This window comes from Astatotilapia calliptera, chromosome 23 (genome assembly GCF_900246225.1).
Source record: "Astatotilapia calliptera chromosome 23, fAstCal1.2, whole genome shotgun sequence".
NCBI lineage: Eukaryota > Metazoa > Chordata > Actinopteri > Cichliformes > Cichlidae > Astatotilapia > Astatotilapia calliptera.
This window is the reverse complement of record NC_039323.1, coordinates 22532840-22544626: the sequence shown is the minus strand read 5'-3', so window position 1 is coordinate 22544626 and position 11787 is coordinate 22532840. Positions and strand designations below refer to the sequence as shown.

At 41.7% G+C, this 11787-nt stretch overlaps 1 protein-coding gene across 17 annotated transcripts in view; it reads right to left on the bottom strand.

Annotated features, from left to right (window-relative positions):
* Positions 1–11787, bottom strand: part of unc80 (unc-80 homolog (C. elegans)) — a 68444-nt gene that overhangs the window by 3321 nt on the left and 53336 nt on the right. For 12 of the 17 annotated variants that reach the window (XM_026157881.1, XM_026157882.1, XM_026157887.1 and 9 more), the window contains 14 exons: positions 9175–9405; positions 7177–7300; positions 6950–7075; positions 6741–6864; positions 6432–6638; positions 6175–6359; positions 5919–6084; positions 5412–5591; positions 5165–5312; positions 3264–3320; positions 2156–2234; positions 1208–1313; positions 851–871; positions 396–610 (listed from right to left, as the gene is read on the bottom strand). In XM_026157881.1, the coding sequence (XP_026013666.1) occupies positions 396–610; positions 851–871; positions 1208–1313; positions 2156–2234; positions 3264–3320; positions 5165–5312; positions 5412–5591; positions 5919–6084; positions 6175–6359; positions 6432–6638; positions 6741–6864; positions 6950–7075; positions 7177–7300; positions 9175–9405 (1969 nt within the window). The remainder of the gene's footprint in view (positions 1–395; positions 611–850; positions 872–1207; positions 1314–2155; positions 2235–3263; positions 3321–5164; positions 5313–5411; positions 5592–5918; positions 6085–6174; positions 6360–6431; positions 6639–6740; positions 6865–6949; positions 7076–7176; positions 7301–9174; positions 9406–11787) is intronic. The other 5 variants (XM_026157885.1, XM_026157884.1, XM_026157890.1 and 2 more) reach the window with 5 other exon arrangements.

Below are 11787 nucleotides of genomic sequence, written 5' to 3'. Positions count from 1 at the left end.
AAAATCATCTCAAACTGAGTTCTCTGTACTCAAACGGCCCCCATAGTCATCAGATCTCAATCCAGAGCACCACTGGGTTGAATCTATACCACGAAGAATTAAGTGGTTCTGAAGACAAAAGGCAGTCCGACCCAGTACTAGCAAAGTGTACCTAATCAAAAAGCTGGTGAATATAAATCAGTAGATACTGCTACAAAAAAAAAAAAGGATTTTTTTAGTGAACCAACTATGTAAGTACTTCAATTGTATTGTTTATACCACAACATGACATGGTATAAAACATGGCGATGGTAAGAAGAAGATGAAATAAATGTAGGTAACACTTAGTACTATAGTTTTATTTATTTTATTTAATGTCCACAGCATTCTGCATTTCCTCCTTCAGCTGGTCCTACCTGTGCATTTGTAGGTCCGTGCAGGTCAGCCAAGATCATGGCTGAAGAGGTGGGGGGTACTTCCAGGGTTGGGGACTTTGATGGGGCAGGACTCGTCCCTCTGCCTTCGCCCGGTGGGTCCACAGTGCTGGGAGTTGGAGGCTTGCTTGCCCCCGTGGATGCCTGCTGGCCTTGATTCTCTGTAAAGGTGACTGACCTCTTTTGGTCTCCATGCGCTGTGGGCAGACATGCATGCGCACGTGGTCAAAACAGAGACGATAGCGCCAGCTAGCGACTCGCTAACACATTAGCACCACCAAAGAGAGTGGAGGCAGGGAGGGGATGGGAGAGGGGGAGGCAGGGGATTCGGGGGGTAATGCAAGACAGACATGCAGAGCGTCCTATTGGGTGAGGTTGCAGATAAAAGGGACGAGCCGTTGCAGGGTGGAGAGGAAGGGTTACGAGTTGTGTCTCACCTTCACAGTCCAATAAAGTTTCTTTATTTCGAAACAAAAGCATGAGACAGAACAGAGTGAGAAGAGTCAGTCTGGTGGCAGGTGGTACAGCAAACAGCATTGGAACAAACACAGAGGTCGTGAATGGGGAGGACGGGTCAGTTCAAGTCAGCACACTGACAATAAATAAAGTATTGTTACAGGTATAAATGTTTGTAAGTCTGGATTTGGATTGTGTGCTTGATCTGAAGTGCAGGGTGAGTTTTGCTGTTACTTTTAAAGATAGTCACGCATCCTGTTTCAGAGTTTTAAAACACATGATGCGCTTTCATCATCCCTCATCTAAGAAAAGACAGATGAAAGCATGTGTGCTGTTACCCAGTGGTTTGTTCTTGGGCTGGATGCTCCTGCGCGTTGTAGAAAGCCTCGCTCCAGATCGACCGCGTGGTTCGGTTTTTGGAATGGACAGCAGGGGGCGTCGCATCTATGGGAAATTTAAGAAAATCCACAAGATGGTTAGCCTGCCCACTGTATTGTAGCGCCTATGTGTGATGTCTTCCTCGTCTTTTTAGTAAATAAAATGCTTTTTAAAAACAGGTTTATATAACACCTGTAACGGGACACAACCCAAGAATGACTGAATTATTTAAAATAAATACATTTCCACATCTATTTAAAAAATAATAATAATGATTTATAATAATAAACATGAACATAATACAGAAGAAAGTTCTATATATTATTAAAATGACCACAACAGTGATTGTAACAATATAACAAACTTATTAGACGTCTGAAAAATATAAATATATAAAATGAAAAATATATTAAAATAATATAAATCTATATTGCTTCAAAGACTTTGTCTTTTTTATCCCCACATTGTTTAAGCATTTTTAGGGTGGCTTATTTTGATAACTTGATTGATAATCAACCCCGACTGTTTGCGCAGACGCCACTCCTCCCTGAGCCTGGTTCTGCTAGAAGTTTCTTCTTGTTAAAACAGAGTTTTTCCTTCCCACAGTTGAGCTCTTGCTCACAGGGGCTCGTATGATTGTTGGAGTTTTGTGTGTTTATTTGTATTATTGTATTGGTCCTTACCTTACAATATAAAGCACCTTGAGGCAACTGTTTTTGGGATTTGGCGCTATATAAATAAAACTGAACTGAAGTGAATTTCTTTTATTTTATGTGTGTGTCTAAAAATACTTTTAAATTCTATTTTCTTGTAATGTATTTGCTTAAATGTGAATTAAGATAGCACATACTCAATGCCATCAAGTTACAAGGACACATGGGACACATGAAAAAAGGTGATGTCCACACCTGTCTGAGTCCTCGCTTTCTTCCTAACGGGGGCTGGATCAGGAGGTTCTGACCTGGTTCGCTCTGCACACTGGCCACCCTGATGCAGTCAGTCATAAAGAGACACACACACACACACACACACACACACACATTCACGTGCGCACATTCACGCAAAACACACAGAAATACGTCACCATAAAGGGACTGAAAAGCAAAGATTACCCAACCGTCGATAAACGCAACTTTGATCACAATAAGATGTCGCTGCTACTCTACCCATTCACTCACTACACAATACACACAGTGTGCTACAAGACACCCAATCACAGTACGGAAAAGAATAACAGTGCTGCCATGATTCAAACACTGAAAACACAACAGGGGAGTAGTAGGGCCTGGAGTGGCAATCCTGACAAAGCAACTTGTCTTGTTTTTTGTGCTACAAATGCCCCTGAAACACCTGAAATGTCCCCATCTAACCATGAAACAGTCATACGGCATATTTAAAGTTAGCTTCTAAACAAAAAACAACAACTAAAGTGTCCATTGTTTGTATTTTTTTGTGTTGCCACCCCAGTTCCCTCGTGCCCCTCCAGATTGGTATCCACAATAGGACGCCCAATTTGATCAGCGAAAAGCCTGATAGACACGTAAACAGTATGAAACACCATGGCACCGATGAGAGGCTGACTTTAGTGATGGCACATTAACTGTAAAGAACCACAGCTAACAGAGAAAGAACAGAGGCAGAGCTCCCTGGCCCCAGGGGCTCTGAGACCCTTTTTAACATTTTTTTTTTTTTGTAAAAGGGGGAGGGGGCCTGGTTAGGATAGCACAGCGGATGAGCTGAGAAGATGAGGGTCAGTGTGGAGCTCAAGGGGAAGTGAGGGGGGTTAAGGGGATAGAGACAAGGCACATTAGACCCACACAGAAAGAGATAGAGACGGGTAAGTGGGAGGTGGGGGGGCGGAGGTGTGACTGGCCGAGGCGATTTGATTCGATGCGGATGAGTGATCAACAGTGAGGCGGCCGATAGAGGTGGCCGTCCTGAGGTGATGCCCCTCCCAGTGGCAGACAGATGCAAGAATGCACCAACGGGACACAGACAGAGAGAGGGCCACTGTACCTAGAGAGGTTACCCTCCTGCAGAAGACCCTGGGACTCATCTAGCACATTGGGTTCACTGTAAAAAGGGGGGCGAAGCGGGAAAATGGGAGTTTAGGGAGTGTAGTGAGATCCATCACCACCCTGAGCCCCTTCCTTAGCAGGGTTTATATAAGCCAGGGTGTTTCCTCTAACCAAAAGTAACCAAAGGCAGAGCAGACTTTTGATTTTTAACATTCTTACCATGAAACAGAGTCTTAACACTGCTTAATAAAAAACATGATAAATCAACAGAGATATACATAGATAAATATGACTGTGGTTGTGGAATATGACTGGTTGATTTCTCGTCCATCGGTCGGCTCTACATGTTACATAATAAACAGGAAAGAGTTGAACATTTCATGAAAGCTGCTCTGAAAACAGAAATAATCTCATTAGTTTAACCAGCAGGATAGAAGCACAGTGGTTCTCAAATATAGCTGTGAAGTTTAGACACTTTAGCTTTTTGTAGTCAAGAGTCAACGTATTTGAGAGTGAAGCTATCAGCTGATTTTTTTATTGGTTAGCAACCTGCATTCATAGATCGCAAGTGTAGAAACATATTAATAAAATCCTGGAACATGACATTACAAAGGAGATGTACGTCAGGCACTCAGGAGCCTTGATTGTGAAGCATAAACTCGCTGTAAGCCTCTGACGTCTATAACTGACGACATATGTTTCAGTTAGAAATTTGCACTGTAGCTACACTATGTGGTAAGCACAAGCCCCTCTAAAACTGCACCAAAACCTATGCAGGATTAGGACTTTTTCAGGGCCCCTGAAAAAAATTACTGGGGGGACAAATGTCAGAATTAATCTCCTGATTGACTGTTTTTGTAGAATTCTTTGATTGATCTAAGAAATCAAACTTCTGAGATTAATGTCAAAATTAATCTCATGACAAAGAGTTATATAAAAATGATTACTATCTTCTCAGAATACTGAAATTATTGTCAGGATTCAGACTTTTTCCACTCAGAGTTTTGAGATAAATGTCAGAATTAATCTCGTGACTAAGATTAATGTTCAAATTCTGACTTTTTTCTCTGAATTCTGAGAACAAAGTCAGAATTAATTTTTTTCTTCTCAGAATTCTGAGGGATAAAAAATCCAAAAGACACTCCCCATTTCTTATTAGTGGCCCTAATCCTCTTCTGCATTAACCTGATGTGTACCTCCCTAATGTAACTGCATGTGGCACCGATGTGGCCTGTAACTATTGTGATCAGCACAGCTGAATCCAGCTAATGTTTTGCCAAAGCTTTGTAATTAATAAATGAAAAAGGAACAATTCTTTTCTGAATATAAGGAATACTAATCATAGCATTAATATAAGGACTCACGAATGTCAGTTAACCCCTGGAGAGAGACTGGTGAAAACACTGGATGGTACAGGGGGGAATTTTGTGACCTAGTGACAGCCTGTAACCATTTGCTGGTCAAGGAAAACAGATAGTTCAGAACAACTGGTTTCCAGGTGACTGGTGCCTTAATGCAGGTTAAACAGAGCTGGTCACTGTAGGCCTTTTTACTCCTTTGTTTCCTGTTATAAAGCTGGCTGTTTGATCATGCAGGATCTGCAGTTAGCTCTATTTTTCAGCCCTTTTGTTTTCTCCCTTTCACTCGGTCTGACATCGCCTTTTAATGGCTAGTGAGATTATTTCTGCCTTCACACCATTTCATCTTTACTTTTCAAGTACAGGAAGAACAACTTGCATATTGCAGCTAACAACTAACTACTAAACCACCATTTTTTGTTTGTTTTTTAACCGATAAAGACTAAACAGATTGAATTAAAAAAAGATTTTCACTGAACTAGGTGTGACTGTTTTACATAAGTGCTTATCTGTGGCTCCCAGGTTCAGTGGGAAATGTTACCTGTGGCTGGGCAACATGGTGGTGCGGGGGGCCTCGGGCTGAGAGGCCGCCGAGCCAGTGGCGTGGCTGGAGAAACGGCGCTGTGACATCACCCTGGGCATGAAGGCTTCGTGCTCGCTCACCACGCTGGGAATGCTCATGGAGTCAACTGCAGCGAGAGGAACGTAGAGTGGTGAGTTCACTTTAAAGGAAGTGAACAGGAATGAGTGAGAATAGCTGGTGAAAACAAGGGAACAGTGTTTCTGACTCTCTTCATCGTCCTCGTCGGTACGGCTGAGCGTGTCCTGTGAGGGCTGCCGTGACGGTTGGCTGTCCTGCTCCCAAACTGTTCCAGTGCCTGTGTTGGATCGCGACATTGTGGCCAAACTGAGGCGGTAGGCTGACGTGGAGGTGCCCACCGTGCTGATGGATGTCTTGCCCTGATATGCTGTGGGGTGGGAAACGCCATACGTGACTGCAGAGTTGATAGCTCCTATTTGAAAACACTTACAGGACAAGTTCACCCTGTTTATCCGTCTATATTACTGATTCCTTTTACGTGGACATTTTTTTAAAAACATACTCATGTTCCATTAAGAAATTAAACATACAGACATACACAGCAATCATCTCCTGTCAGATTATATCAGGGTATTTGGACTGCAGTATGTTGTACGTCAGTATGTGTGTGACGAGAAGCCAAAAAACACTAGATGGATAAAATGGGATTTTTAGATGAACTGTTCCTTTAATTTTTTAGTATGTAGCTCCTGACCCGAGCCGCTGTGCACAGCCTCTTTGAGGATCTTGAGCTCATTGTTGAACTCTGCAAACAGTGAGCTCTTGCAGAGAGGTCGTGGGATGAAGCGCCGCTCCAGCTGATCAGCGATGTGGTGGCGCGCTGTGATCTCTTCCTGGGAATCGGCCGGCTGGGTCAGCAACTGGAAAAGTAAGATGGAGGAAAAGTGAGGAAGATGACAGCAAACTTTTCAGGAGTGCTGAAGGAGCAGGAGGCTCCTGAAGTCCCCTACCTTGCACTGTATAAAGGGTCTGAGCAGGACAAAAATAGGGATCCGGGTTCGGACGATAAAGTCGATGAAGTCCCAGAAGGCCAAGCCGCCCACCTTCCTCAGAGCCATCTCCTTCACCTGCAGGCTCAGCCGATACCACTGGTTCCCCAGCGAGCGCTCGAAGCAAACCAGCACCACCTTCAGAGCTGTGGAGGAAGGAGGATGAGAAGAGGAAGACAAAGCAAAGCTATAAAATGTTCTCCCCTCTTCTATTGTACCTAAATAAGCAGCCTGGCTCGTGGACTCTGCTAATCCCTCCCTACGCAGATCTTTCCCAGGGTCACCCGGCGTGGAGCAGTGAGCCGGAGAGGCGTCAAGCATAAAGTTCTTGGTGCGGGATGTGGAGATGATACGAGGGGGAAGCAGGATGTTGATGACTGTCTGTAGGAGCAGGAAGACCTCCGGCTGCTCCAGGTGGGGGCTGTCTGCATCGAGAAAACAAAACAAAAGCAGGAAATACAAAAAACCCTGAGCAAGATGCTGATTGGCGTTTTAAGTCTCCTCCTCCAATCGCACCAATAAATCACCTTTGCTCCCGGAGCCTACAGTTAACACGAAGGGAATGAGCAGGTTGAGCAGCATCCCCTCCCGCCTTTCCTGATTGGTGAAAGGTGAGATCACGTGACTGAGGGGGAAGTCTTCCTTCAAGGCCTGTGGAGAAGCGCGAGGGAATTAGCATTAGCACGCGGAGCAGCTGCTTTATGAGTGGGTGTTTGATAGGGTCATCTCGCCATACCTGAATCTGCAGAGCAACCAATCGGACCACGGCGGTGCTAAAGGGCAGAGGCGGAGACAGGTAAGGGCTGAGGTGGAGGAGTGGCAGCCCGTCCGCCACACTGGAGGGGCCGACCACACCCATCACCTGACAACAGACCAGACAAACCACCCCACCAAAAAACTTAAGAAAATGCTAAAAAAAAAAGAAAAACAACTTTGCTTTTCAACATCTTTGCAGTCCCATACCAGGTTGACGCAGACGTTGATAAGCGAGCGCAGGTGAGGCAGGAACGAGATGATCGGCTGTCGCTGCAAGGTCAGGCAGATCCCCTCGATCAGGCTACTGGCCGCCTCCCACTCCACCTGTCTCCTGGAGAACAAACAAGTACACACCACCACCCCCCGAAACCACATACAAGCACATTGTCATGAGTTTAAAAAAAAAAAGAGCTCACAGGGAAAAACAATTCTGCCCCTGAAGGGAGTTTGTTTGTTTGTAACCAATCTAGTGTCGACAGTTTTCAAGATATCACCTTCAAAGTTGGTAAAATGGTAGATATGGTACAACCTATATTAACCCTCTCAGGCTCAAATTAAGTTTCTGTTGCTAATGCACAAAAGAATACCTGCAGTGGTACTTCTGAGTAAAAAAACTCATAAAATATGTATGTGGGGTAATCTGCAACGCCTGCCTTGAGAGGGTTAACAACTATTTTTTATGGCCCGTCTTCAAACTTCACATCAACATACTAAGCCTTGGGGGACATTAGCACCCAAGGTCAAAGTTGACCTTGAAAAGAAACTTCAAGAAACCACATCAAGGAACATTTCAGATGAAAGTGCATGGAGAGAGCTGCACAACACACTCAATATTTTTTCATTATGATGCCCTACGATGGCACAATGTTGCCATAAAATTTCACAAAATTACACAGCATGAATACATATTCAAATCTCAAACTTTTAGAGCTCATAGAAGTCAAAGATTGCATCAAAGACAACAAATGTCGCAAAGCTCACAAACATAGCCAACTAAACACTGCAGCAACAGATCCGCCTCAGAGCAGTGTTACCTCTCAGCTAGCTGCCTCCAGTCTACAGTCAGGGAAGCTTTTCTGTACTCTTTATTACCAACATTTATGCATTTATGTATATATGCAAATGGCCCTCTGTGATAGTTTTACTCCAACTTTCTACAGTTTTTTGCAGGATTGGACCACTGGAAAGGCGAGGATAATGAAAAGTTATGTGAAACGTGTGTTTGGTTTTTTTACTTTAGAGCAGTATTACCGCAATACTCAACATACTGCAAAACTTTAAAAACTACAATAGTATTGTATTGTGGGCTGTCTGGAGATTCCCACCTCTAGTAAATACCTGACCATATGAATAAGGACTTTCAGGAGACAAGTTCACTGAAGTCCCTGAAATATTTGGATGTGTGCGATCTGACTGCAGCAGATGTGAAGGCCTGATGTTTTGTCTATAGCTTCTCAAGTACAAGTAACATAATATTCTTTAAAGCAGTCTAAATCAGTAGAAGACGACACAATCACGATGAATTACTTTTACTGAAACATGCAGAGAAGTTGATTTCCAGTTCCAGCTCTTAAGACGAAATATTGCGGCTTTAGTGTTTGACTTGGTTTTTATGTATGAAATTTATTTTATGAAATTTCTTGAAAATAGAGATTATAACTGTGATTATTTGTATCATTACACTGGTAATTCTAATACCAGCAGGTTTCTTGGTCATTACTGCATCAGAATTGTGGAAAAATCTTAGCAAACAAAAGTTTAAATTAAAGCATTAAAAACTTTTTAAGATGCATCAAAATTTTAAAATATGCATATAAAGAAAAAAGATTTTTGCATTGCATCACATCTATAAGGGTGATGAAGAATTCGTTCTTCATTGTGAGCTAAATAAAGACTAAAAAGACAACATAACACCTATATGTTGCTTTCCATGGCCAAAGACTGGACACTCCAGGCATAGAGGAACGCTGCCACTGATCCATTGTTAGAACAAACATCGTCACACACTTTTATGCCATTACGCATTTAAACTCACAGACAGGAAAACACAGTCCACAGAAGCACTTACGGTACAGCACCCACGAAGGCAGCGCTACAGAGGACAGTGCCAAGAAGCCGTCTATTCACTGTACACACCACGGCAGCGGCACAGCACGATACACTCACAGGGAGACGGAGAAAGAAGAGGGATTGTGTTCAACAGACCTGCTGCATAAAGCCTGAGGGCGAGCGCACCTGAGCGTGGGCATCTTGTGGATCTTGTTGAACATGCGGTCCAGCCTCTTGAGGATGAGGATGAGGGCAGGCCGGACGGCCTCGGACGACCAGTCGGTGATGGGCAGCATCTCCATGATGTAACGCCGCAGCCCTCGGCTCTCCATGGTCAGGGTGTCGTAGGGCGCCAGCTTCAGCAGGGCGTGGGCGATCTCTGCCAGCCTGGGGGCAGTAACATTCATTCAGTTCAACTTACAAGTGCTTTTTAGGATACAGCTTTAATTAACTAAGGAATGTGAAGAAACAACTTTACTGACTTTATTCCCAAAATGTGTGTATTGTGTCAACGAGATATCAACCGAAGTTGAATTAGGGCCGATCTGCAATAGTGTATAACACTATGCATAAATGCATAGTACGTGTAAATATTAATTAATATCTTAAGAACAAACAATTGCCACAACAGCAAGAAGGAAAACAAGTTTGAAGTGCCTTAAGTTTCAAAATAAGAGCAAGTTAATTGTCCACTAGTCAATCGACTATAGATACCTACAGAAGAGGATTAGGGCCACTGGAAAAAAAAAAGTGGGCATATCTTTTTTTCTTCTTTTCAGGAATTCTGAGAAAAAACTCTGAGTTCTGAGATTAAAGTTAGAATTCTGAGAAAAAAAATCAGACTTTTTTCTCAGAATGCTGTATTTTTTTTTCCTCAGGATTCTGACTTTAACCTCAGAATTCTGACTTTTTTCTCAGAATTCTGGCTTTAATCTCACTTTAACTCTGACTTTAACCTCAGAATTCTGACTTTAACCTCAGAATTCTGACTTTTCTCAGAATTCTGACTTTTCTCAGAATTCTGACTTTAATCTCACTTTAATTCTGACTTTAACCTCGGAATTCTGACTTTAATCTCACTTTAATTCTCACTTTAACCTCAGAAATCTGACTTTAACCTCACTTTAATTCTGACTTTAACCTCAGAAATCTGACTTTTTTCTCAGAATTCTGACTTTTCTCAGAATTCTGACTTTAATCTCACTTTAATTCTGACTTTAACCTCAGAATTCTGACTTTAATCTCACTTTAATTCTGACTTTAACCTCAGAATTCTGACTTTAATCTCACTTTAACTCTGACTTTAACCTCGGAATTCTGACTTTAACCTCAGAATTCTGACTTTAACCTCAGAATTCTGACTTTAATATCACTTTAATTCTGACTTTAACCTCGGAATTCTGACTTTAACCTCAGAATTCTGACTTTAACCTCAGAATTCTGACTTTAATCTCACTTTAATTCTGACTTGAACCTCAGAATTCTGACTTTAATCTCACTTTAATTCTGACTTGAACCTCAGAATTCTGACTTTAATCTCACTTTAATTCTGACTTTAACCTCGGAATTCTGACTTTTTTTCTCAGAATTCTGACTTTAACCTCGGAATTCTGACTTTAACCTCAGAAATCTGACTTTTTTCTCAGAATTCTGACTTTTCTCAGAATTCTGACTTTAATCTCACTTTAATTCTGACTTGAACCTCAGAATTCTGACTTTAATCTCACTTTAATTCTGACTTGAACCTCAGAATTCTGACTTTAATCTCACTTTAATTCTGACTTTAACCTCAGAATTCTGACTTTAATCTCACTTTAACTCTGACTTTAACCTCGGAATTCTGACTTTAACCTCAGAATTCTGACTTTAACCTCAGAATTCTGACTTTAATATCACTTTAATTCTGACTTTAACCTCGGAATTCTGACTTTAACCTCAGAATTCTGACTTTAACCTCAGAATTCTGACTTTAATCTCACTTTAATTCTGACTTGAACCTCAGAATTCTGACTTTAATCTCACTTTAATTCTGACTTTAACCTCGGAATTCTGACTTTTTTTCTCAGAATTCTGACTTTAACCTCGGAATTCTGACTTTAACCTCGGAATTCTGACTTTAACCTCAGAAATCTGACTTTTTTCTCAGAAATCTGACTTTTCTCAGAATTCTGACTTTTCTCAGAATTCTGACTTTAATCTCACTTTAATTCTGACTTTAACCTCGGAATTCTGACTTTAACCTCGGAATTCTGACTTTAACCTCAGAATTCTGACTTTGATCTCACTTTAATTCTGACTTTAACCTCAGAATTCTGACTTTAATCTCACTTTAATTCTGACTTTAACCTCGGAATTCTGACTTTAATCTCACTTTAATTCTGACGTTAACGTCGGAATTCTGACTTTAATCTCAGTTTAATCCTGACTTTAACCTCAGAAATCTGACTTTTTTCTCAGAATTCTGACTTTTCTCAAAATTCTGACTTTAACCTCAGAATTCTGACTTTAATCTCACTTTAATTCTGACTTTAACCTCGGAATTCTGACTTGAACCTCAGAATTCTGACTTTAACCTCGCTGACTTTAATCTCACTTTAATTCTGACTTTAACCTCGGAATTCTGACTTTTACCTCAGAAATCTGACTTTTTCCCCTCAGAATTCTGACTTTTCTCAGAATTCTGCCTTTAACCTCAGAATTCTGACTTTTTCATCAGAATAATTTTTCCTCAGAATTCTTACTTTAATCTCAGAATAAGACTCATAAGAA